This window comes from Lathyrus oleraceus, chromosome 5, assembly GCF_024323335.1.
Source record: "Lathyrus oleraceus cultivar Zhongwan6 chromosome 5, CAAS_Psat_ZW6_1.0, whole genome shotgun sequence".
Classification (NCBI taxonomy): Eukaryota; Viridiplantae; Streptophyta; class Magnoliopsida; order Fabales; family Fabaceae; genus Lathyrus; species Lathyrus oleraceus.
Genome location: NC_066583.1, coordinates 537,898,888 through 537,921,730, shown reverse-complemented (window position 1 = coordinate 537,921,730; position 22,843 = coordinate 537,898,888). Strand labels below are relative to the sequence as shown.

At 34.3% G+C, this 22,843-nt stretch overlaps 2 protein-coding genes across 3 annotated transcripts; one reads left to right on the top strand and one right to left on the bottom strand.

Moving 5' to 3' along the window:
- The first annotated feature begins 689 nt into the window (after positions 1–689).
- LOC127083105 (transcriptional regulator SUPERMAN) lies at positions 690–1,389 on the top strand. The gene has a single exon (XM_051023344.1). The coding sequence runs from the start codon at positions 690–692 to the stop codon at positions 1,338–1,340; it is 651 nt and encodes a 216-aa protein (XP_050879301.1). The 3' UTR covers positions 1,341–1,389.
- A 3,717-nt stretch (positions 1,390–5,106) lies between these two features.
- On the bottom strand, positions 5,107–12,623 carry LOC127086193 (uncharacterized). 2 transcript variants are annotated; one of them, XM_051026905.1, is made up of 3 exons: positions 12,374–12,623; positions 12,151–12,297; positions 5,107–5,341 (listed from the first exon to the last, which is right to left on the bottom strand). In XM_051026905.1, exons 1-2 carry the CDS (start codon positions 12,444–12,446, stop codon positions 12,152–12,154), a joined length of 219 nt encoding a protein of 72 aa, XP_050882862.1. In that variant the 5' UTR covers positions 12,447–12,623; the 3' UTR covers positions 5,107–5,341; position 12,151. The 2 variants fall into 2 exon arrangements, with proteins under 2 accessions (XP_050882862.1, XP_050882863.1); XM_051026906.1 differs by lacking the exon at positions 5,107–5,341 and adding an exon at positions 10,849–11,185.
- Positions 12,624–22,843: the final 10,220 nt, after the last annotated feature.

The window sequence follows — 22,843 nt, the reverse complement described above, 5'->3', positions numbered from 1 at the left end:
AATCACTAAATTACATGTTTGTTTTACATTGTTCTTGATACAATAATAAAACTTGTTCTTTTCATTTTACCAAAACCAAAACTAAATTTTGATATCTTATATTGAATAGCTTGTGAAAACATGTTTGTTTCACCTAACTCAATGCAGGTCCAAAAACATATAATATACTGATTGAATTTCATAATTGATTGAGAAAATAAAAAGACACACAGAAAAGGAAAGAAAAGCCATACCCTGGACCCCGGTTATAGCTAAGCTAACCTATGAGTTCATACTTACTAGTATACTACTACTACTGACTATTGACTAGAAAGTCCTCATGTCTATTTATGATCTAATACTCATAATTATCTCTTCCCTCTTTTACTTCTACTACCTGTGATGTATCATGAGAGAGAAACAAAGAGAGTTATAATAATGGTTGAATCTTTACCGAGAAGAAAAATGAATATGTCATGTTAACTTGACCAGTGACAGAAATATGGCATAAAGTTTTGTAACCCTGGCAGTTCCAAATTTAGTAAGCAATGACCAAACTCACACCTTTATCTCTCCAATAGGATTCTTTTCTTATCTTTACAAATTTTATGCATTCTCTCTTTCTATATACTAGTATAACTACCCTCTCATCATCACTCTCTCTCTCTCTCTCTATATATATATATATATGATAGTTTCTTTTTGATAGCATGATGAAGAGGAACAATATGAACACAAACATGAAAAACTATCATCAAAACTATTATAATAGTCCTATTATCAGCAATAAGAGTCCTTCATCATCAGAAGATTACATGATGAATGGTTTTCATCCATGGCCACCAAGATCGTACACATGTAGCTTTTGTAGAAAAGAATTCAAATCGGCTCAAGCGCTTGGTGGTCACATGAATGTTCATAGGAGAGATAGAGCAAGGCTTAGACAATCATCACCACCAACAAATCATCATGAACTTCAAACTCAAACTCAAACTCAAGGTTCTTCTATGCTTAACCTTAATAATAACCCTAATAACTTTTTCTCAAACAACTCATCATTCTTGCAACAACCATCTTCATCATCTTCTTCCTCTTTAGCAACAACTCTTAAGCCTATGACTTGCACATTGCCTTTGTTTGTTGTGGATGGTATTTTGTTGAACCCTAGTTTGAGCGCAATGAATTCGGAGAAATCGAAGATGGAAGAATGTGATGTTTTTGCATGTGAAGAGGATCATGAGTGTAGAATGTTGAAGAAAGGTGAGAATATTATAAGGATGGATTTGGAGATAGGTTTGCCTGGAGATTATGATAACTTGGATCTTGAGCTTCGTTTGGGTACTACTACTTATTCTAACTAGGTCACAATGTTTCATCACTATTTTTTTTTTTAAGGTTTAATTAGATATATTAGAGGTAGAGAGAAGAATGGATTGTTATTTGAAATGAGTTTATGCTTACTATCTTTAATTAGCATTTTAATTTCTTGTATTAATTCTATATGTTTATGAAGGTTTTCACTTCCATCACTTGGCTTGAAATGTGAAATTTATTGACTTGTTTTTAGTTTAATATATGTTGTTTATGAATGTTCATAGTATCTAAAGCATATGTATAAATTATTTTTATATAGTTTTTGTGATTATTTTATTAATGATTTGGTTGCGAATATATTTTATGCAGAAGTGAAAACATGTGTTCCCTTCAAAAAGTATTTATTTAAACATGTGTTCTAATAAATCGATAAAAAAATTCATCCCCAAACTAAAAACTAGTAAATGATTTCACATATTTTATGGAACAATTTTTTTGTATATATTATAAATGAAAACAACATATGAATATATACTTACAAATATTTACACAACTACTTATATCAAAAGATCAATTTAGATCAACTGTAAATAGTTATTTCCATATATAAGCACTTAACATAATCTAGTTTACGGGGGGGATTAATTTGTTATTCTCAACAAGTGTTCCAAAGGCAATGAAAATGTATTAATAAAATATAATGTCTATTATCTAATAATGGCTATTGAAAGTAAACTTCAATTTTGAAGTGATAAAAGTCATGATATTATTAGTAAATTGGTGAATAGTCTTCGCATTACAAATTGATTATGCAAGAATGAATTAGAGTTAATCCAAATTCTTTGATAGTATCATTTAAATTTAATCGATGTCTCCGAATTTCAAGTTAACACTATCAAATCAATAGAATTACACTTAAATGTCAAATCTTAATCGTGAATGTTAGAAGTGTGATATTTTGAATTTTTAAGAAAATGATTAAGTTTTCAGAACTGAATACCAATATATCAATCTTTTCATCATATTTTTCAATATACTTCAAATCAATAAAATTCAAATGAAATGAACACTTAGAGATTATTGTCATCTCTTCTATATTTAAATATGGGATGCCAATTAAATTGACACTATATTTTCTTTTATTTTTCCTGTAGATTTGATATTATTTATAAATTTATTTATAAAAAATAATGTTATGCAGAAAAATTCGCAGATTTAATCTATAGGAAAATTCATAGGTAGTATTATTAAATAAAAAATTAGGAGGGGTTGCCAATAACCTTTAAATGTCCATTTTGTTATAATTTTTAGAAAATAGGATAGAAAGATGGATATATTGAAATTAAGTTTGAAAATTTGATTATTTAGATAAAAAATTCTAAAAGACATGTATTTGAATGGCGGATAGCTATAATATATAGGTACAAATACATGCGTATAACACTTTCTAAAAAAATCAAAATATAAGGAAAGTTAATAAAAAATAAAAAAAAATCTATAAAATATATGCAAAGAAAACAAAATTGTTAAGTTGACAATAAAACATCATTAAAAAAAATAAAAAATAAAAATAGTGTTAGAATACAATAATAATAAAAATTAAAATACATAAATATATTAAATTCATATGAAAAAATCACATATTTTATTCAAAATCGAATAATAAAAAAAAACTATGAATACAATATTTGTACCCGATACATCAAGCATCATTACTTTATTTTAAAAGTGTCAATGTTGGATTGTCTTTAATTATATAAGTGGTAAGATTGAGTTTGATTTAACTCAATTTTTAAAATAGAATTGTTGGTAGTCCTTTAGAGTTTGTGTTCTTTTTTATTTTATTTTTAATTGTATTAGAATTGAATATCCTTGTACTCATGTTAATTCAATATTTTAGCTTATGTAAAAAAATAGTTAAAAATAAATTATCATCAAAATATAAAGGGGATGCTAATTTGTATCTTTAGGACTTAAGTTAAGAACTAACGAAAATAATTTTATGTTGGAATTTGCGTAATAATTTTAATAAAGGTATAAAATTAATTTTATAATTGATTTTTTCAATACAAACTTTCTACAAATGGGTATCTTATCTTACGTCCCTAGGACACAAGTTAGCATTATCCAAATATAAATATAAAGATCAATATAGTTGAGTGCCTAAACCCAATTGGAAGACCTATAAAGTTGACAATGCGAGCCTTGAAAAGATATTCCATGCAAACATAAATGTCAATTGAACATTATTCATTGAAATCAAACATAAAGTGTATCAGAAATTAGGTATTTCCATTATATAAAAAAATCATGAGTGGATGTTTTGAAAACAACTAGTAACATAAACAAGAAGTCACACACTTTATATATACTAGTAAGTACTAGTACTAAATTATTTATGTAAAACATTTAGTCTGTCAATGAAGCATTATTGTTACAAGTTCCAACACAAACCTCATTATGGTGAGTGTACAAATAAAAATGTCCTATTGGGGCCACTAGATTTTAAAGTTAAGATGAACAAATCGCAATGCAATGAGTTTGTATTACATAGTTTTGTCATTTGTTTGACTAGCCTCTTCACCATATTAGGTACTTGGAAAACGATGTGAGAAATTTAGAACAATCACGAAACATGCCAATCATATCGTCTCTTTACTTTTACTGATTTAACCTCCCAAACGACACTTTGCACGGAGCCAAACATACATAACATCTATAATTACACTTCACAATATATTTTTAACAGGTGAGTTTCAGAAAATGTTACAAGAAATAATAAATCAATACTAAGATTTTTTATTTGATATAAAAAAAAAGGAAGAAAGAAACAAAAAGCTGCAAGTTATGATGATGATATCTACCTCCAGAAGAATATCTCACAGGAAGCCAAACAGAGATTTGATTTCATTAAAAGCGTTGCATGATTTTGGTAGTACTCCAGTTTGATGGCATCCAGTACTCTTTGTATACAAAACATAAACATGGCCATGTGAACTGCCAACCTTCACTTCCCATTGGATATGGCCCCAATTCATTTGCATTATTTATTTTTATTTTCAAAGTTTTAGTAACAATCACATTATTTTCATAGATCTCATAGTTCTCTGTAATGCTTTGAACTGATGAAAACATATCATTCCATTTAAGGAATGTCATCATGCACATTTGACGCTCAGACATTGTCGGGAACATATAAGCTTATCAGGTTTGGGGAAAAGACATCCCTCTCAACTCCTCCACTATGTAACATACTTATAGAAATTAAATTGAAATCTAAAACCATGTTAATTCACACATGAATTCATTGCTTACGTTCTATCATCTCCATCCATGATTCTATCACATCCCATGTCAATTCAATTTTTTTGTCCTTTTCCAATCAACATATTTAAGCCAAAAAAACTGAATGATTTTCGGCTAGTTTTAACTCAATCCAACAAGTATATTTTAAATTAATTATCCCTTCTGTTGGCATGTGTTTTTAGTACGTTTCATAACATGACTTCTTTCACTGATATCCTGTGAAAGTCATGTAGTTGATGTCAACTATTCTCGTGTCTATTTGTACATTGCAGGGGTTGTTTGGCTTTCCAAGATGAATGTTGAAAGCAGCAGCCTGCATGTGCAGGTGGTACGTGCTCATCATGAAAATGTAGAACAAATATATCATCTGTTTCTATTTTAGACTTCAAATTTACACCAGCTTAACTGTCATTTTTTCAACTAGGAGTTACTCTTTAAATGACCAAAAAATTATTACTATAAACATAATACCTTGAGAAAATTACGAGACAAACAAAATAGAGAAGATAGTAAAATAAAACTATATAGATAGTAAAATAAACGAATTAGTGTTTAATTACTGTTATATTATACCCTTCTAAATATATATAAATTTGAAGTGAAGGAATAATGCCCCATTACAAAACCAGGAAGCACTTACAAGCTGTCAAATAAAAAGGAAGCACTAACTCGCGCCAAATTGAACATCATGCTCCACTAGGCCAACTCTTTGGAGATTATTATACCCTTTTAACAAGACATCCTGATAAATATTTGGACACAATTTAGATAGAGTAAATGCTAATGTGTTGTTTAATTAAAAAAGAAAAAAAAAACTAAACATAATTCGTTATAAAAGGAATAAGAAAAGGTACAAGATGTATAAGCAAAAGCAAACAATTTGGCAACGAAACTAAATGCCAGCAAATGCAACGCCCTGAGGAACAGTACAAATTCCCCACACCTGAGAAAACCAACCAGCGGCTGACAACACAACAATACAATAAAAATGAAGGAATTATTTTTTCCACCATAAGGGATGCTCCCCACTTCCGTGAAAAGTCACAATTGTTCATAGAATTCGAAAATGCATCTTCAGACATATCTTTTTTACACACTCCTCGATACAAATGGATGAAATATCCTTATTTTGTTAAAAAAATTAGTCTGGAGATGTATCTAAAGTCCCCTGGCTGTTTCAAAAGTTCACTTAGGTCTCTTTGGCCTTTGGTAAGGGTGAAAACATTTTTAAAGTACATGCTTCATGAATACTTCAGTCTTAGGTGTAGTGTTATGGAATTTAATTCTGCTTCGTAGGTGGGTGCTTGTTGTGAATGAAAGACATCACTTTGTCTTGATTATGCAATGACATTTCGAGAACCAGTTCCTTTTTCTTTTGAAATTGCTTGTAGTTTAATAAAGCCTTATAATTAGGATGACTTGCATGCTTCATTAGTGTAGTCATTTATGTTGTATGAGAAAATGTATTTCGACTTTTATGTATGCATCTGTTTATGATTGTGAAAACAAATTTAGGGAAGTACATCTCCTGATATACATTTCCGGACAAATTTTTGAATAAAATAGGAGCGTTTCAATTCCAGCGCCTTTATTTGTGCGTATTAAATACGTTCGGAGATATATCTTTGAACCATCAATATTCTAAAATCTATGCCGTATCATATCCAATATGCCGATACACCGCCAATATGTATCGAAGGAGTATCCAAATTTTTTTATTTTAAAAATAAAAATAAAAATTCTAATATGTTCCAATACAACAATGATTCGTCGTGATATGTTAAGAATAGGTCTCAAATCCTCTATGGATATGGCTAGTTAGTTAATCTCATATGGCTAGTTAGTTAATCTCATGTGTATTCAATATTTCTAAAATATGAATTAATCTTCGTCATCCTTAATTCTTCTTTTCTCAACTTTAATTATCTCATCACTTCATTTTTTCTATTACAAGAATCAAACTTTTCCTTTAATTACATTTCTCTTAACTTAAATAATTTTTTCTTTTTCTCATAATTCCTTGACCAATTATTATCGAATTTTGCAAACTCAATTGGTTTTTGTTAGAGAATCATTTAACTCAATTGGTTTTCTGTTCATTTATTTGTATCAAATTTATGGTTTTATGACTTTGTGGGATGCATCCAATTGGTTTTATGATTTTGTGGAATAATTTAAGTAATTTGATACAAATTTATGAGCATAACATGTTATCATGACGATTTATATTTCTTTGTTTTATAATTAAGTTTAAAACTTAAATTATTAATGAACTTATAGTATTGTATAAGTATATATGTCATGCATACAACTGAATTCTACCTAATTGTTCTTACATAAAAGCTTTGTATATCTGACTAGAGGATCATTTGTAGTGCTAAAATACAGATTTTCAACCTGTATCTTAGGAATACCCAATATAATGAAATCAACTAATTTAAAGATTGCAAATCATGTAGGTTCAACTTGGTAAGACAATTTTCCCACTGCTCACAATAATTCTCTTGTATAGACCCCTATTTCATGATCCTGATTTCTCAGGCTGTGTTTACTAATTTAGAGGAAATGGGAAGCGTGCATAGTCCACACTCTCCACACTTTTGCAAGAGATTTTATTTTTCTTCATTGGACTAAAACCTATGATCCACGAACACCCCGACACTAGCAAGATGACAACTTAAATAATTTGAAAACATAAATTAAACGTAAACATAAATGTCGGTGCTGGTGTCCAACACAGGCACGAAAATGGACACGCCTTTTTTCAGATGTATCGATGCTACATACACTAAAACCCTTCGATACGGAAATGACTTTGGAGGGCTTGAAATAAATTTTCAAATTCATTACTTCTCTTTATAATACCTTTACTATACATAAATAAAATATTACTTTTAAGTATTTTCACTTTACCACTTTCAAAAATACTCTTCCTTACAAAGTGAGGGATTCCCCTATCTTTAACATACTCTCCTTCATTCCAAAGTCTTTTTCCTCTCCTTTTCCCTTCTAACTTCTTAACAAAGCCTTAGCTACATTTTTTTTCGAGGTTAGAGCCTAACAAAGGTTGGGTTTTGCCTAACCGGCCTCCCAACCCGGTAGATTAGTGCAGGGTGGGTTGAGCCTAAAATAAAACCTTTTTTATCAAAGCTACCCAAACCGACACAACTCACTCACATCAGAGTCATATTGGGTCTGACTTCCGTATATAACACCTCATTCGAGAAGCTTATTAATATAAGCGAGTCTCAAAGAAGATTAACTTATCTCATAAACAACAAATGTTCGGCATGAGATCTAATAATGAGAGGAGGAGATGGGGTCAAGTCGTGCAAAGTAGCAGAACAAAAACAATATCCTAGCAATTTTTACCTTCTAGACCATTTCACTAGCAGTAACACCATGTGAGGCTTCGAAGATGACACTGTAGGATTGCCATGGAGGACAAATAACTCAACAACACACTAGTTACTGGCGTGTGAGAGAGAGATACAAGGTGAGAAAATGAATTTATCAATCAAGTTAGTTAAAATCAGGATTTCATGCAGAATCGAATAGGGGTAGTAAAATTGTAAAACGTGAAATAGTAACAAGAAATGTAAGTTTTACAAAATTAATAAAACACATATTTTGTATATAAAATATCACTCATGCATAAGTTTATATTATTAAGGGAGAGTAAACCTTTGGATTCAAATACTTAATTAAACTTAGTCATAACTATAAGGAAGTTAGCAAATAATGTCTAAAATAACCACTAACTCATAGTTTCATAAGTCATGAAGAAAACAACTTTAGCTAGGCTTGCATAAATCACCCATTACAGTAGCAAAACTAGACATTCTAATGCAACAAAGTGTAGAACTCAACAACAAAAACAGTACACAAGTAGGGGCTTCTGGTCACGAGAAAAAGAGCACAAAGCAGCGGAACTCAATAGCAATAACCATGGTTGTCAGGATCGGGCTATAACTCCCGAGATCATACGATCTCGCACGCCTGCAACCATCCACCAAGTTAGGCGGTGCAAAGATCGTGGGAGAAGCACGTAGGGTTGGCGCGCAAAGGAAAAGAGATGAATCGTGAGAACCGCACGATCTGCTTTATCGCCTCGACGTCTTTCGACCCAGCCATTAAACACTAGGATTCGACCCATTCTTTCAGAATTTTACCTGATTTTTTTGGAAGCTGCGCATATAAGGGTTAGGGCTTTGGGACTTGCTGCATTTTAAATGAGCAGTTGAGAATTGGAAAGGTGAAAGCTGCGCAGCCGCATTGAAAATAAATTTCGGACTTGCACCCTTTTTATTTGGTAGATGTATTGGAAATTTCTAATCATTTACTACTCATTCAATATGAATCAGTTCTCATTCAATATGAATCAATTCCTCTCCTTTTATTTCTTCAATAAATTCAGATGACTTCCTTCAACTATTCTCATCTCTAATATTGCAATTCATATCTTCTCTCTTCTGCCTTGCAATTCATCTTTCGTTCCCCCGCATTTTATTTTCATTATGTTTGAGTTGAGATGATGTTTTTTGGATGATGATTGAAACAATTACGTTTTTAGCTGATGTTTGGGAGTTTGAGAAAAATATGTTTTTTTAGATAAATGTTTGCTACTTTTGATTAAATTAATGAGAATTGTAAGTTTTTTTCCTAGTTATTAATCTAATTTTGTATATTTTGTGAGATTGTAGGATCCTTGTTACGATCCTACAATTTACGCTTTTTCCATATCCAAACGATCTTTAGTGGGCTTCCAATACTGACAACTGTGGTAATATCATTTCACAAAAAAAAAGAGGATTTTGGTTGTGAAAACAGAGTATGAGAGGGTGAGTTCTGGTCACATAAACAGTGCACAGCAGCAGAGCACAAGAAAGAAGGTTGAGTTTTGGTCGCATAAACAGAGCACAAGAGAGGGTGAGTTATGCTTGGAAAAACAGATCATCACAGACTCAGTCATGAGACAATGGGAATAAGGTTTTTTAGCAAGTGAAATGACACAATGGATCCCCAATAAATAAATCAAAAACTGTTCACACTGCTAAACAAGGTCAGAATACACCCACAAATGCTTCAAAAAACACAAACGGGTCTGGTTCTGAAAGCAGAGCACAAGCATATAATCTCTATGCAAACGCAGTGTTAATGTTGAGGAGAGATCTAATTTGGGTAGAGTAGGGTTTATGTTTTTATTAATAATTATGTGAGATTGGGTAGCCTTGCGTTTGGCAAGTTGAAAATCATAGGAACTGGAATCCAGTCAAATGAGAACTGTTCCTGCATATTTAAAGCCAGTTTTACTTGGATACCAACCCAACCGGGTAATGTGGGTTCGGTCAGGTCAGGCTAGGTTGAGCATGTCGGCCAAATCAATGAAACTCCTAACTAGGGGTTGGTAATTCGGGATTGTAGACATTGTCATACATCGATAAATGAACTCAATATTTCTATACATGGAAAGCTCCTGACTTTGCATCAAAACTTTAGTCTTAACCCAAAATTGTCAAATTCCCAAGAGATATCTCAGCAAGATATTTATTTTGACAACTTAAAGTCATAAAGCCCAGAAATTAAACTCACTCCAGCAAGGTGGTAGTTGTACCAAGTAGATCTTCTTATACTCATTCAGCAAGAAAATGGAAGAATGGGGGAATCAGCTCTGCTAAATTGAGCTTGATAAAAAAAAATATCATCCAGATTAGAGCTTGATCTTTTTTTGCTTACTAAATCTAACCTGATGCGACCATTCTAATCAGATTATCTTCATGCTACTGAATGTTCCTATAACACAGATCAACAGAACGTTCCTATAACACAGATCAACAGACTATAGATCTGTGTCTAAGCAACAACTTCTCAACCCTCATTCAGATATCAAACAACAAAATAGTAATCGACATAAGTAAAGATCTCCGTCTAATCAATGTTGGTCTAATCTTTCTGCAGGTTTAGAATGAACATGGTGGGCTTGTATCTTTGAATCAGTAAACTTGAATAAATAGCAAATACATAGGGAAGAGATGAAACTTTAAACATCAGTTGACTAACCAGCATTAAGAACTACAGAAATTTAATCAACCACCAACCAAATCAAACGTAAATATTTTTCTGTAGTGTTTTAGGAGAAGGGTTTCGTGGAAATGATGTGCAAAGTCAGGCAGTTATATAGCCAAAACACAACTCAGTAGAGAGAATAAGAGGAACCTTTGTTTCACAGAATATAGGAAAAGAAACAAATCAAGGAGAATTGGTAGTTTAATTTACTGCATATTGAATGATCAAAAGTGATCGCTGACCAACGTAACTCTCAACTTGCATTTTGAGGTTAAAGCGACATTATACATGCAAAATTTAAGCAATAATATTAATAAGTGAAGGAAAACATTTGTTTGAGACATTCAGCACTATACAAAAAAATTTACTTGAGTTGCACAAGAGCTTGTAGTTTTTGGCTTCCAAAAATTTTGTAAACATGATCCCAAATTCCTTTTGATATTTGAAATTTTGAAGTGAACCTCAGAGTAACCCTTCCCTTTCCAACCGATGGCCATAAGTCAAACTCTGAAGTCTCAACCTAGAGAAAACCATAAATATTTGATGCATCAAGCTAATACTTTGGAGAAACATTACCTACCCAACCTAAGTTATGTTATTAATTTGATATGGCATATTGATATTTTAACATTTAAACACGATCTACAATAATTTCTAAATAACTACCTCTAGTCATTCGGAAAAAACAATAAAACCATGTCACTTTCGTCTCCTGTACTGTAAACAAACATCAGTGTCCCTTTGAACAACGATAATGTACTGTGTATATAACCAGAAGTAGTTTTTAAGTACAACATTACATCTGATCGTTCATATCAGACAACTAAAGTGAGATTTAGCAAACAATTCTGAATACTATACTCAAGTAATAAAGTCTAATTAAGTTTTTATGTAATTTTATTTTATAATAATAATAATAAGTAATAACAATAACAATTTATTAACAAATCGTAAGTTTTCTTCGACCATACAACACTTTCTACAGTGGTTCTATAAAAAGGTCCATATCATAACTGCAAACTGCGGGACTGTGGTTATAAATCTTGCTTTCAATACAATCCCAAAAAAACTCACAAAGTTATAGCACCGACACCTCTAAAAAAAGTGTGTGTCAGTTTCTATATCTAAAACCGACGCTTGAAATTATGTTTATTTTTTTAATTATTACTGGTGTCGACGTGTCAATGTCGGTGTCTCGTGTTTCCGGTTGCTATGCTTCATAGCTCATAAGTCTTACATAACATAACTATCCATTTCCAATCAAACAACAAATGACAAACATCCATAACTTGATCTAACCAATGTCTAATATTCACAACCAGAATAATAACAATCAAAGCTAAGAAGACAAATCACAACTACTCAACACACTTAATTTGATTCAAAATCATCACCTTACAATTACAACCACCAATCAAGTCAAAACATAGCATTCCAAATACAACAGCAAAAATAATAACAAAAAGTAAACTACAAAACCCTAACCTTATTTGAGAGCTTTGTGAACACCAACAGAATCCGACGAATTAGTTATCTCCGCAACTACCTTGACTCCTGGCTGCTTCTCCTGCTGTTGGATGATTGACTTACTTTCGAACTCACGCCATTTGTTGATTGCAACGGTGCAGGCCACTGAAAACGTTTGGAACAAAGATGAATTTCGATACAAGTTGCGAATGAATTCGAAAGGGATCGGAAATTGGAATACCTGCGGCGCCAACAAAGTAGACGAGACGCGTGAGTTTGGGTCCGGGAGGACCTGAGAATTCTTCGCCAGTCATATATTCCGCCGCCGGTGAGTGGTTCCTTCTCACTTCTCCGCTAAGTCACTATCGTCGTTGTTCGGGTTCAACTTCGACCCTGGTTGAAGCAACTCGACGTTTCTACGTGGAATTTCGTAAAGAAAATATTTTTTATTGGTAAATTCTTACGCTCACCTCCACTATTAAAATAACACTTCATTAGGACTAGTTTTAAAATATGCATTAATCTTTTAAAAAATTTGATATGCCAACTTAGGGATAGACAAAAAAAATTGTGTCATATATATACCCACAAATTATGAATGTAACTAAAAACTATCTAGGTGTCAATGATGTTTTGATACACCTCAAAGGAAAAGGAAATAGATTAGTGCATAATTTAAAACTAAAAAAACTATAAAAAAAAAGGTGTAGAATTTTTTTTCAAAATAACTAATTATTTAAAAAAAATACCAAAATAACCAGGTTTGGTAGAGGATGCGTCAGATGAATTGGCGCATCCCTAATGCATTAAGAGGAGGCGCCAATAACATTGGCGCAATAATGTATTGGGCTCCTCATGAGGAGGCGCCAATGCTAGTGGCGCCTAGGTGCATTTGGTTGTGTGGGCGCCCATTCATCTGGCGCCTGCATGTCATGGTCATGTAGGCGCTAATCCCTCAGGCGCCCACATGTTTTGTACAATTGATGTTCCGTCTCTATAAATACCACTCCTTGGATGCAATATTTTTCACTCAAACTCGTCTCCTAATACCATAAATTGTCTAGTTCAACCACCATCAATTTCAATTCTCTCTGTTTCAACAATGTTTGTATACATTCATAAACGAAATGCTGATGTAATATTTTATGTCGTTGCGGCTCCGATATAGGTTTGACTTTGGAACACAAATACGTTTGAACGTCTTAATCGGACATTGTACAGTTGGTTAGAGGGAGAAATTGGAGAGGGTGAACGGATTAGAAGAATACAATGGCTTGTGTCCACGTTCAATCAACACGGAGAAGTGCGTGAATGGGTGGATATTAAGACCGACAAAGACGCTCGTAGGATGATGCATTACATGTTCAAAATTGTTTTGATGATTGTAATCGCATAGTTCTTGTATTCTAGTTGTTTTAATTTTTTGTGTTATGTAATGGTACTTTCGTCACAGACGTCTAATATGAAATAAATTTAGTTTTTCATATATTGCAATAGAGGTACATGTGAGTTTATCTGGTTGTGCTCGTTCCAATACTATGACCGTTATTACGATTGTGACCTGGCTGACGGCATGAACTACATAGTCTAACCATTTTGTTCGTCGTATCCATTTCGTTTCGAATCCGGGTGCTGTTTGGACGACCATTTTTCTTCCTTCGCATAACTTCGTTGTGCCAGACGATGTCCCCTTAATATTCTTGCCAATAATCCTCTTTTGCCACTACGGAAAAACTAATTTTATAAACATTTGAAAGGCTGGCGACTTTGTAAACTTCAGATAGCAAGTAGGATGGATCCCTTTGAACCTTTGAGCATGCCGCAATGACATGGGAGCAGGGCGTACGAAAGGCTTGGAACTTTCCGCAGTCGCACCAACCTCTATCTAGTTCGACTCTGTACTATCCCATCGGTATGCCCTCATTGTGATCCATGGACTCGGCAATACTATACCAACTTTTAGTACGGTCAAAGACCGTAACCACGTGTGTGTTTGCTTTGGCAGCTTCATATCTAATGAATTTTATTGAAGCATCACTGAACAATTGTCCATATTGCAACACTAAACTCCATTTTGAGCGTCTGGTTTCAAACAGCGCCCCTAGCCTGAAATATGTTACCTGCACCAAAGCAGTTATAGGCCGGTTACGGATGCCTTTGAAGACAGAGTTTATTGATTCCACAAGATTTATTGTCATGTGGCCCTAACATTGACCGTTGTCGTATGCCCTAGTCCACTTCTCCAATGGAATACTATCGATCCACCGTACCGCATCTTCGTTTTACAATCTTATTTCCTCGCGGTAGTGTTTGAAAGAAGGTTCTGATAATGCGTAACCTGCATTGACAACCTTCTTCCGCAACGTCTTATCTTTGATTTTCCGCATGAAATTCTGAGCAATATGTCTAATACATAACACATGCGTCGAAGGAGGATTTTGCCATTCGTTGTCAATGTTATTATATGCACTGATGATTGAAGGGTGTCTGTCGGAGATCAAACACAAGTTAGGCTGAGGTGCAACGTGCAATCGGAGATTTCTTAGGAAAAAACTCCATCCCTAAGCAGTCTCCCCTTTAACTAGGGCAAAGGCGATTGGAAAAATATTGTTGTTCCCATCTTGTGTCACTGCCATCAGTAACGTTCCTTTGTATTTTTTGTACAACCATGTACCATCAATTTGTATAATTGGTTTATAGAAAGAAAAACCTATGATACATGGTTGATACGCCCAGAATAGACGGTGAGAAATTCTATTTCCAACAGCACACGTACCATCTGGTGTATAGGCGGGGCAATGTTTCCATCTTGACAATTATCCTGGGAGCATATTATTTTAGAGCCAACAGGTATTTTGGAAGTTGTTTGTAAGACTCCTCCCAATTGTCAAACACTTTTTCAACAACTTTTGTCCTAGCTATCCATGCCTTCCTATATGATGGAGTGTACTCGTACTCTACCCTAATATGTGAGATTATTGTACTCTCCTGTAACGACGGATTGTCGCCAATGACAGACAATATTTCATCGCATATTAGCTGAGAGCTTAATTTACGATGATCCTGCATTGGGTTTGTCAGCATGCATGTGTGATCTGGACCCATTGATCCAATCTCCCAAGACTCGCTCCTCTTCCGGTACGAAGCTGACAACCTAAAAAGGCAGTGCTCATTCGGACAATAAACTTTATACCTTGATGTGTCAGTTCTGTCAACTCTGAAATCAGTTGATAGTTGCATGTGGAATTTCTTAATGGCTTTTACACATTCCTCTTTTGTGCGAAATTTGTCTCATTGTTTCAAAGATCCTTGCATCTGCACGTAAGGATTGTACCATACATCTGCTGAAGGTTCATCTGAACCTAAATTCAACCTTGTCATGTGTTAGGGTGGGCAGTATACATGACTTGCTGGTATTGGCTCTTCTTCCTCTTCAGCGTTCACCATCAAATCAACCATGATCTCAACTTCTTCTTCATCGTCATCTGGAACATTCACCTCAGCTTGTTCGTCATCAGTCTCACAAAACACTTATGACTGATTAGTGTACTGAGACACCTACTGTTGATGTGGTAATATATACAACTTTATATCGCTGTAACCGGATTGTTCGTGACTGACAAACATATGATGAACATCATCATCATCTCGAATCTTCTTCTGATAAAATTTTATCTAGTTTTCTGCAAACCAAACCGGATTTTATAGATGATTTGTCCCACATTACTGCACTGCAATTTCTTTTCTATTCTTTGTTTCAGATGTGAAAAATTTGATCGTCGATTTATTATAAACCGAGTTACCTCTGTGTTTCGAAAACAAAAACCGAACAATTGATGATCAAATATTTCACCTTCGACATGGGCACTGATCATGTAATGTTGTGTGGAAGACATTTTGTTGAAATATTAAATATGTAGATAGCTTTAATGGAATTGAATGCATTTCTAAGTTGTTCATCTGCACAATATAAATAGCGTGGTCATTGCTAACGTGGTCGTTGCATTGATAACTTGGTCATTGTCTGTACAGACTTGACCATGCATGCAGTAGAAAGAATCAACCATGCAGAGAAAAGAGTGACAAGAACACACATGCATCAGGGAATCAAGGAATCTCTGAACCCTGAGCCCTAAGATTCCCACCTAAGCGCCCATTCCCTAGGCGCCATAAAGTAATTGGGGCGCCAAAAGGAAGGGCGCCTCTTCACAAAAAATGGTCTTAGGCGCCACTAGGAAGAGCGCCCCTTCCCATTGCCTTACACTAAGGTGCCAAGAGAAAGGGCGCCTCTTCCTTGCATGTGAAGAATCACATGTAGGCGCCAAGAGGAAGGGCGCCTCTTCCCTTGCATGTGGTTTCTTCACATGCGCCTAGAAGAGATTCCTCACATGCTTTCTCTCACATGCTTTCTGAAGTTTGTCATTCCCTTGTCTCCCTTGTCTTCTCTTGCCATTCCATGGAACCAATCACATTCACCTTAGGTTGCAAACCTACTCACTCATTCATCTATAAATAGCCTCTCATATCAACAATATCAAATCATCTTCATAAATACTCAATTATATTCTTCTACCACACTTGTTTCCTCTACCACACTCAAGCTTTGCAAAATCAAATCATGTCTTTGTTGACTATGGGCAATGAACACAGAGGCACACTCGAGAATATCTCGGCATTTGTATGTTATCTCTCTCTTTTTACTTTTTATGTTTTTAGTCTTATACCTTTGTTATCTATGTTTTTCTTACTTCTTATAGATGTGTGTTTGTTGATTATGTATTTCTTCTTCTAATTGTATTTTCTTACTTTTTTGTTATTAGGGTCCGAAGCGGTTTAGATGTCGTGTATATGAATATGTACCCCATGATCCTTTAATAGAACCATATATTAGAGGATGTGGATTTGGAAATCTACTCAACATTATTTCGTACTCGGTGGACTACAAGTTCATTCTGGATTTGTTGGAGAGGTGGAGACCCGAGACCCACACATTTCACCTTCCGATTGGTGAGTGTACCGTCACACTTGAGGACGTGTACATGTTGTTGGGTCTTCGTATAGATGGAAAAGCAGTGAATGGTCGAGTTAACCAAGACAAGGTGCCCCTTTGTTAGACGACGAAACTGAGGGAGACACATCCGGTCAAGCAAGGGGGAAAGGTATAAATTTAAAATACCTAAAACAATATTATGCCAGTATAGTATTGTCCGACGATTCAACCGAGTATGAGAAACTAATAAAAGCTCGGCGTTATATTATGATTTTATTTGGTAATTTTTTTGTTTCCAGAAAGTACAGGTAATTCTGTAAATATAATGTATTTACCTTTATTACGCAACATTAATAAGGTAAACACTTATAGTTGGGGTTCAGCTGTGTTGGCCCATCTATATAGTGTAATGTGTAGAACTGCAAAAAAGAATATATGTACTTCTTTTTTATGTGTATATTTGCTTCAAGTTTGGGGTTAGTCAAGAATGTCGCCGCTCGCCCCGATAAATGAGCGCTCATTCGTGTTCCCGTTTGCAACCAAGTAAGTCTAACACTTTATCATTCACCATTTAGTTAATTATATTTAATATTATAATTAACAGTAAATAATATTTTTCACTTCTTTTTTATCTTAGGTGGTCAGTAAGGGGAATGAACTACAACAGGTGTCTGAAATACGCTATTGTAGTCTATCGAAATCTATTGGACCACATTGGACATGACTATGTAATAATACTTCTCAAATTATTTTCCATCTAATCGTTTTGTATTGTTTTACAGTTTGTCTGGAGGCCATATCTGGGTCTGGATCATGATGTGAACCATGACGATACTGCAGTTTGGACAGCGAAGACACCGATTATCCGATTCACTACGGTGGAAATGCACCATAGTGACCGGGTCAAACTACAGCTCGGAATGCTATGACTGATTCCAGAATCTCCCACGTGTTTGGGGAATTGGCATCAAAAAAGTGTTGATGCACAGTGGGATTATTCTGACTGGAGAGACTTTGCAAAAGACATGTGTCGTCAATGGAGGAATAGACGACAACACATCTTGAACGAACCATCCATCCATGATGCAAGACCCACTCAACAATATATGGCATGGTTTAGGTCGGTAACAACTCAACAATTTGTATCTGAGTCACGGTATTTGATGGATTCACGCCAACTTGCTTCGTCATCGTATTCCCCACAACAATTCACCATCCAACACCAATGTGAACCCACCCAAACCCAACAACCAACCACACAACATCAACCAACCACATACACACAACAACCCATCAATGACCACTCAAACATCCCATCAACAGAACACCCAACCATTGTTTAACTATAGTACGCCCCAGGAACCATTGCTTCATTTCCAAAATGACTCAATGACCCAATTTGGGAAAATATACCATCCCTAATTCACCCAACCCCAACGCCCTAACTACGATGACATGGGCACCGAACTCCATTACGGAAGCGCCGTTGGCCAGAGCCCCTCCGGATATTGGGAGCAAATGATGACATATCTGTCAAATACCGCTGGAACTTCCGTCGGACCTTCCAACCAGTCATCGCTCGATTATGTCAGCACACAAAGATCCCAAATACCTCAAGAAGATCGTGGGAGACATCGGAGACAAACTAACGCACCGGAATGTGGAACAGGGGGACGTTATAATCGGGTCAGTCATTAGTTTATTGTCAGTCAAATGTAACCAATTATTACATCTTCAATGAATTTATTTATTTTTCATTACTATTTCTTATTTATTAAATAATACAAATTAAATATTAATAATTAAAAAAATTAAAAAAAAATTAAAATTAAAAAAATTAAAAAAAGCCTAAAAAAAATATGAGGGGGTGTATGCACCAGATGATTGGCGCATACACCAACCAAATGCACCTAGGTGCCACTAGCATTGGCGCCTCCTCATGAGGAGCTCAATGCATGCGCCAATGCTACTAGCGCCTCCTCTTAAGTATTGCGGATGCGCCAATTCATCTGGCGCATCCTTTACCTAATCTGGTTATTTTGGTAATTTTTTTGAATAATTGGTTATTTTGGATTTTTTTTTGAAAAAAATGGTTATTTTGAAAAATAAAATAAAAGGTGTAAGTGTTGTTTTAATAAACTTCAAAAGATGTGAATCTAAATTCTTTAGAACTCATGAGTTTAACTTCGGTATACTAATTGTTTTAAATTTTAAATTTATTTTAAAATAAAAATAAAATAAAATAAAATTATGTGGCATTAAACTCATATAGTGTATTGGTTCCCAATTAAGGTTTTTTTACCGAGATAACCCAGTTTTTCGAAAAAATTCCCAAAATACCCCAGTTTTCAGCAAAATTCTCAATCTACCCCACTTTTAGGAGGTGTCGCCAATTGAATTGGCGAATCCTCTTAAATCTTGAATGGAGGCGCCAATTGGATTGGCTAGGGCAGGTGCCCTAGCCAATCCAATTGGCGCCTATGTGTAAGGTTTAAGAGGAGTCGCCAATTCAATTGGCGACACCCTTAAAAAAGCCTCAAATGACAAACCTTCCAACATGAAAGGTGTAGATCTTTTCAATACAATGAATTTGGACATAAATTTTGCATCATTTGGATTTTTTATGAGAGAGTTAAGGGCAGTTGAAGTTGGACTTCTGATTTTTTCAACTGTTATCTGACCTATAATGTTTTGTATTATCGCATGTGTTTCTTTTAGAGTTATGAAATTTTGTCCAACATAACAATTGAAGTAGACATTTCAAATTTTCCAATGCATTTGGTACCACCTCAAAACAATTAAAAATGAGTGAGTTAGGTCCTTGCGAAGTTGACCCAAAATTAGGGTTTCTGTCAAAACATATGTATGTGAATTTTGCCAAAATGGACCAACTTCAAGCCCTTCTATTTGAATGATAAAACCCTCAAATGACAAAACCTTCAACGTAAAAGTTGTAGATCTTTTCTAGACAATGAATTTGGACTAAAAGTTTGCATCATTTGCATTTTGTTTGAGAAAGGTATGGGCACCTGAACTTGGACTCTTTGACATTTCAATTGTTATGTGGCCTATAATGTTTTGTATTATCACATGTGTTTCTTTTAGAGTTATGAAATTTTGTCCAACATAACAATTGAAGTAGACATCTCAAATTTTCCAATGCATTTGGTCCCACCTCAAAATAATTAAAAATGAGTGAGTTAGGTCCTTGCAAAGTTGACCCAAAATTAGGGTTTCTGTCAAAACATGTGTATGTGAATTTTGCCAAAAGGGACCAACTTCAAGCCCTTCAGTTTGAATGATAAAACCCTCAAATGACAAAACCTTCAACATAAAAGTTGTAGATCTTTTCAAGAAAATGAATTTGGACTAAAATTTTGCATCATTTGCATTTTTTTTGAGAAAGGTATGGGCACCTGAACTTGGACTCTTTGACATTTCAATTGTTATGTGGCCTATAATGTTTTGTATTATCACATGTGTTTCTTTTAGAGTTATGAAATTTTGTCCAACATAACAATTGAAGTAGACATCTCAAATTTTCCAATGCATTTGGTCCCACCTCAAAATAATTAAAAATGAGTGAGTTAGGTCCTTACGAAGTTGACCCAAAATTAGGGTTTCTGTCAAAACATGTGTATGTGAATTTTGCCAAAAGGGACCAACTTCAAGCCCTTCTGTTTGAATGATAAAACCCTCAAATGACAAAACCTTCAACATAAAAGTTGTAGATCTTTTCAAGACAATGAATTTGGACTAAAATTTTGCATCATTTGCATTTGTTTTGAGAAAGGTATGGGCACCTGAACTTGGATTCTTTGACATTTCAATTGTTATGTGGCCTATAATGTTTTGTATTATCACATGTGTTTATTTTTGAATTATGAAATTTTGTCCAACATAACAATTTAAGTAGACATCTCAAAATTTCCAATGCACTTTGTCCCACCTCAAAATCATAAAAAATGAGTGAGTTAGGTTCTTGGGTAGTTGACCCAAAATTAGGGTTTTAGTCAAGAACTTTGTCCAACTTCAACTGCCCATAACTTTGTCCCACTTTGTCACATACACATGTCTCGAAATCGATATAGCTAAACTTTAGTGAGAGAAAGTAAAGAAGAGATTTTTTATAGAGAGAGTGAGAAGTGAGAAATGAAAACATGTTTCTAGATGTGAAAATATATGGGAAGGGACCTCTATTTATAAGCCAAAGGTTGGCATAAAAAGGAAACATTTTATGGCCAATAATGATGTGACAATCAATTGGCATCATGCGTGTGTACGTGTGTGTGTGTGTGTGTGTGTGTGATTAGCCATTTACTTTAAGAGAAATATCTTATGCTTTTATAGTATATATACTTAGATGTATCGAGGCATACTTTCATATACTTCAAGACTTATCAGATGCTTTATCCTTGTAGACACTTTCTTGTGCTTGAGATGAGGCTTGAGTTATATTCCATTTAATTGTCATCATCAGTTAGTCAAGTTCATCAAACCCTAATGACCTGGTCATCTTTAACCACTATTTGGTTATCATCAAAGACTTATTGTCATTATCAAAGGCATGTTCATCTTTAATAGTTGTCATCATCAAAAACATGTTTCATAACCTGTAAAACAAGGTTCCACATCCTCCCTTTTTGTTTATGATGACACTGCATCTCTCAAGGATGTGGTAAAAGAAATAATACATGCTTGTTTGGAGTAACTAAACTCCCCCCTCAATTAAGTAGAGAGTATACTCTACTCCCACTGAGAGTATATTTCTCCCCATTTTTTTAAATAAAAAAGGCAAATAAAGATGCATTGCGATAAATTAAATATGCAAACATATGCAACTAAATACTTAGGAATGGAGAAAAATATCATTTTTTATTAATTGAAATTTCTAGGAATTCAAAGTACAAAAGGGAAATTACGAAATGTATGGAAAATATGAAACAAATCAATAAACTAAGCATCCTAAGGTACATAGGTGAGATTATTTAATGCCATAAGCATCACCATACATTGTCATGATTTTCTTTATATCCTCGACTGGATTTTGACATATTTTCAACATCTTGTCGATCTTGGTGTCTTCTAGTTCTTCTTTTCCTTATTTCTTGATTTTTGGGTCATCATGTATTTCTCCATGCTTGACTATAACTTATTTCTATAAGAGCAGTGTAGATGATCATATGGTTGATTGAATCTTCATTTTCATCCATGGTATCAACATTGAAGGTAGTTAGGAGCCTTGTGATTATTGGTCCATATGGGAGTCGTACTGCTTGGATATTTTTGCATAAAATAATATGGTTGAAAATTCCTTCTACCCAATTAGTTGGAATTTCTTGGGTCAAAAGCCACAAGGGTATTACATATTCTCTAATGACATAGTTATGGTTTATATTCCTTGGAAAGAGGATCCTAGTTTAAAGTTATTGAAGGATCCTAATCTTTTATTTCAAGTTGATTGGTTTAAAAGGGACTTTCTTCTTATCCGTAGGATTAATGACAAGGGTATTAAGGGATGTGGAATGCTTTAATTTTCTAAATTCTATGGGTTTATCAAGGGTGTAGTAATTTCCTACAAAAGGGAGCTCAAAGATTCTCCCAAAGTGATCTTTGTGAATGTTTATTTCTAATCCCCTTACATATGTTCTTAGTGGGGATCCTACATGTAACACCCTTCTACCCAAACGACATATTTAAATAGATTATCAGAGTACCACA

Excerpts from the sequence above, each read along its gene's own strand:
- LOC127083105 (XM_051023344.1), top strand. The coding sequence starts at position 690 with ATGATGAAGAGGAACAATATGAACACAAACATGAAAAACTATCATCAA.
- LOC127086193 (XM_051026905.1), bottom strand. The coding sequence starts at position 12,446 with ATGACTGGCGAAGAATTCTCAGGTCCTCCCGGACCCAAACTCACGCGT. Across the intron at positions 12,298-12,373 it reads CTACTTTGTTGGCGCCGCAG|TGGCCTGCACCGTTGCAATC; the intron begins GTATTCCAATTT and ends AAACGTTTTCAG.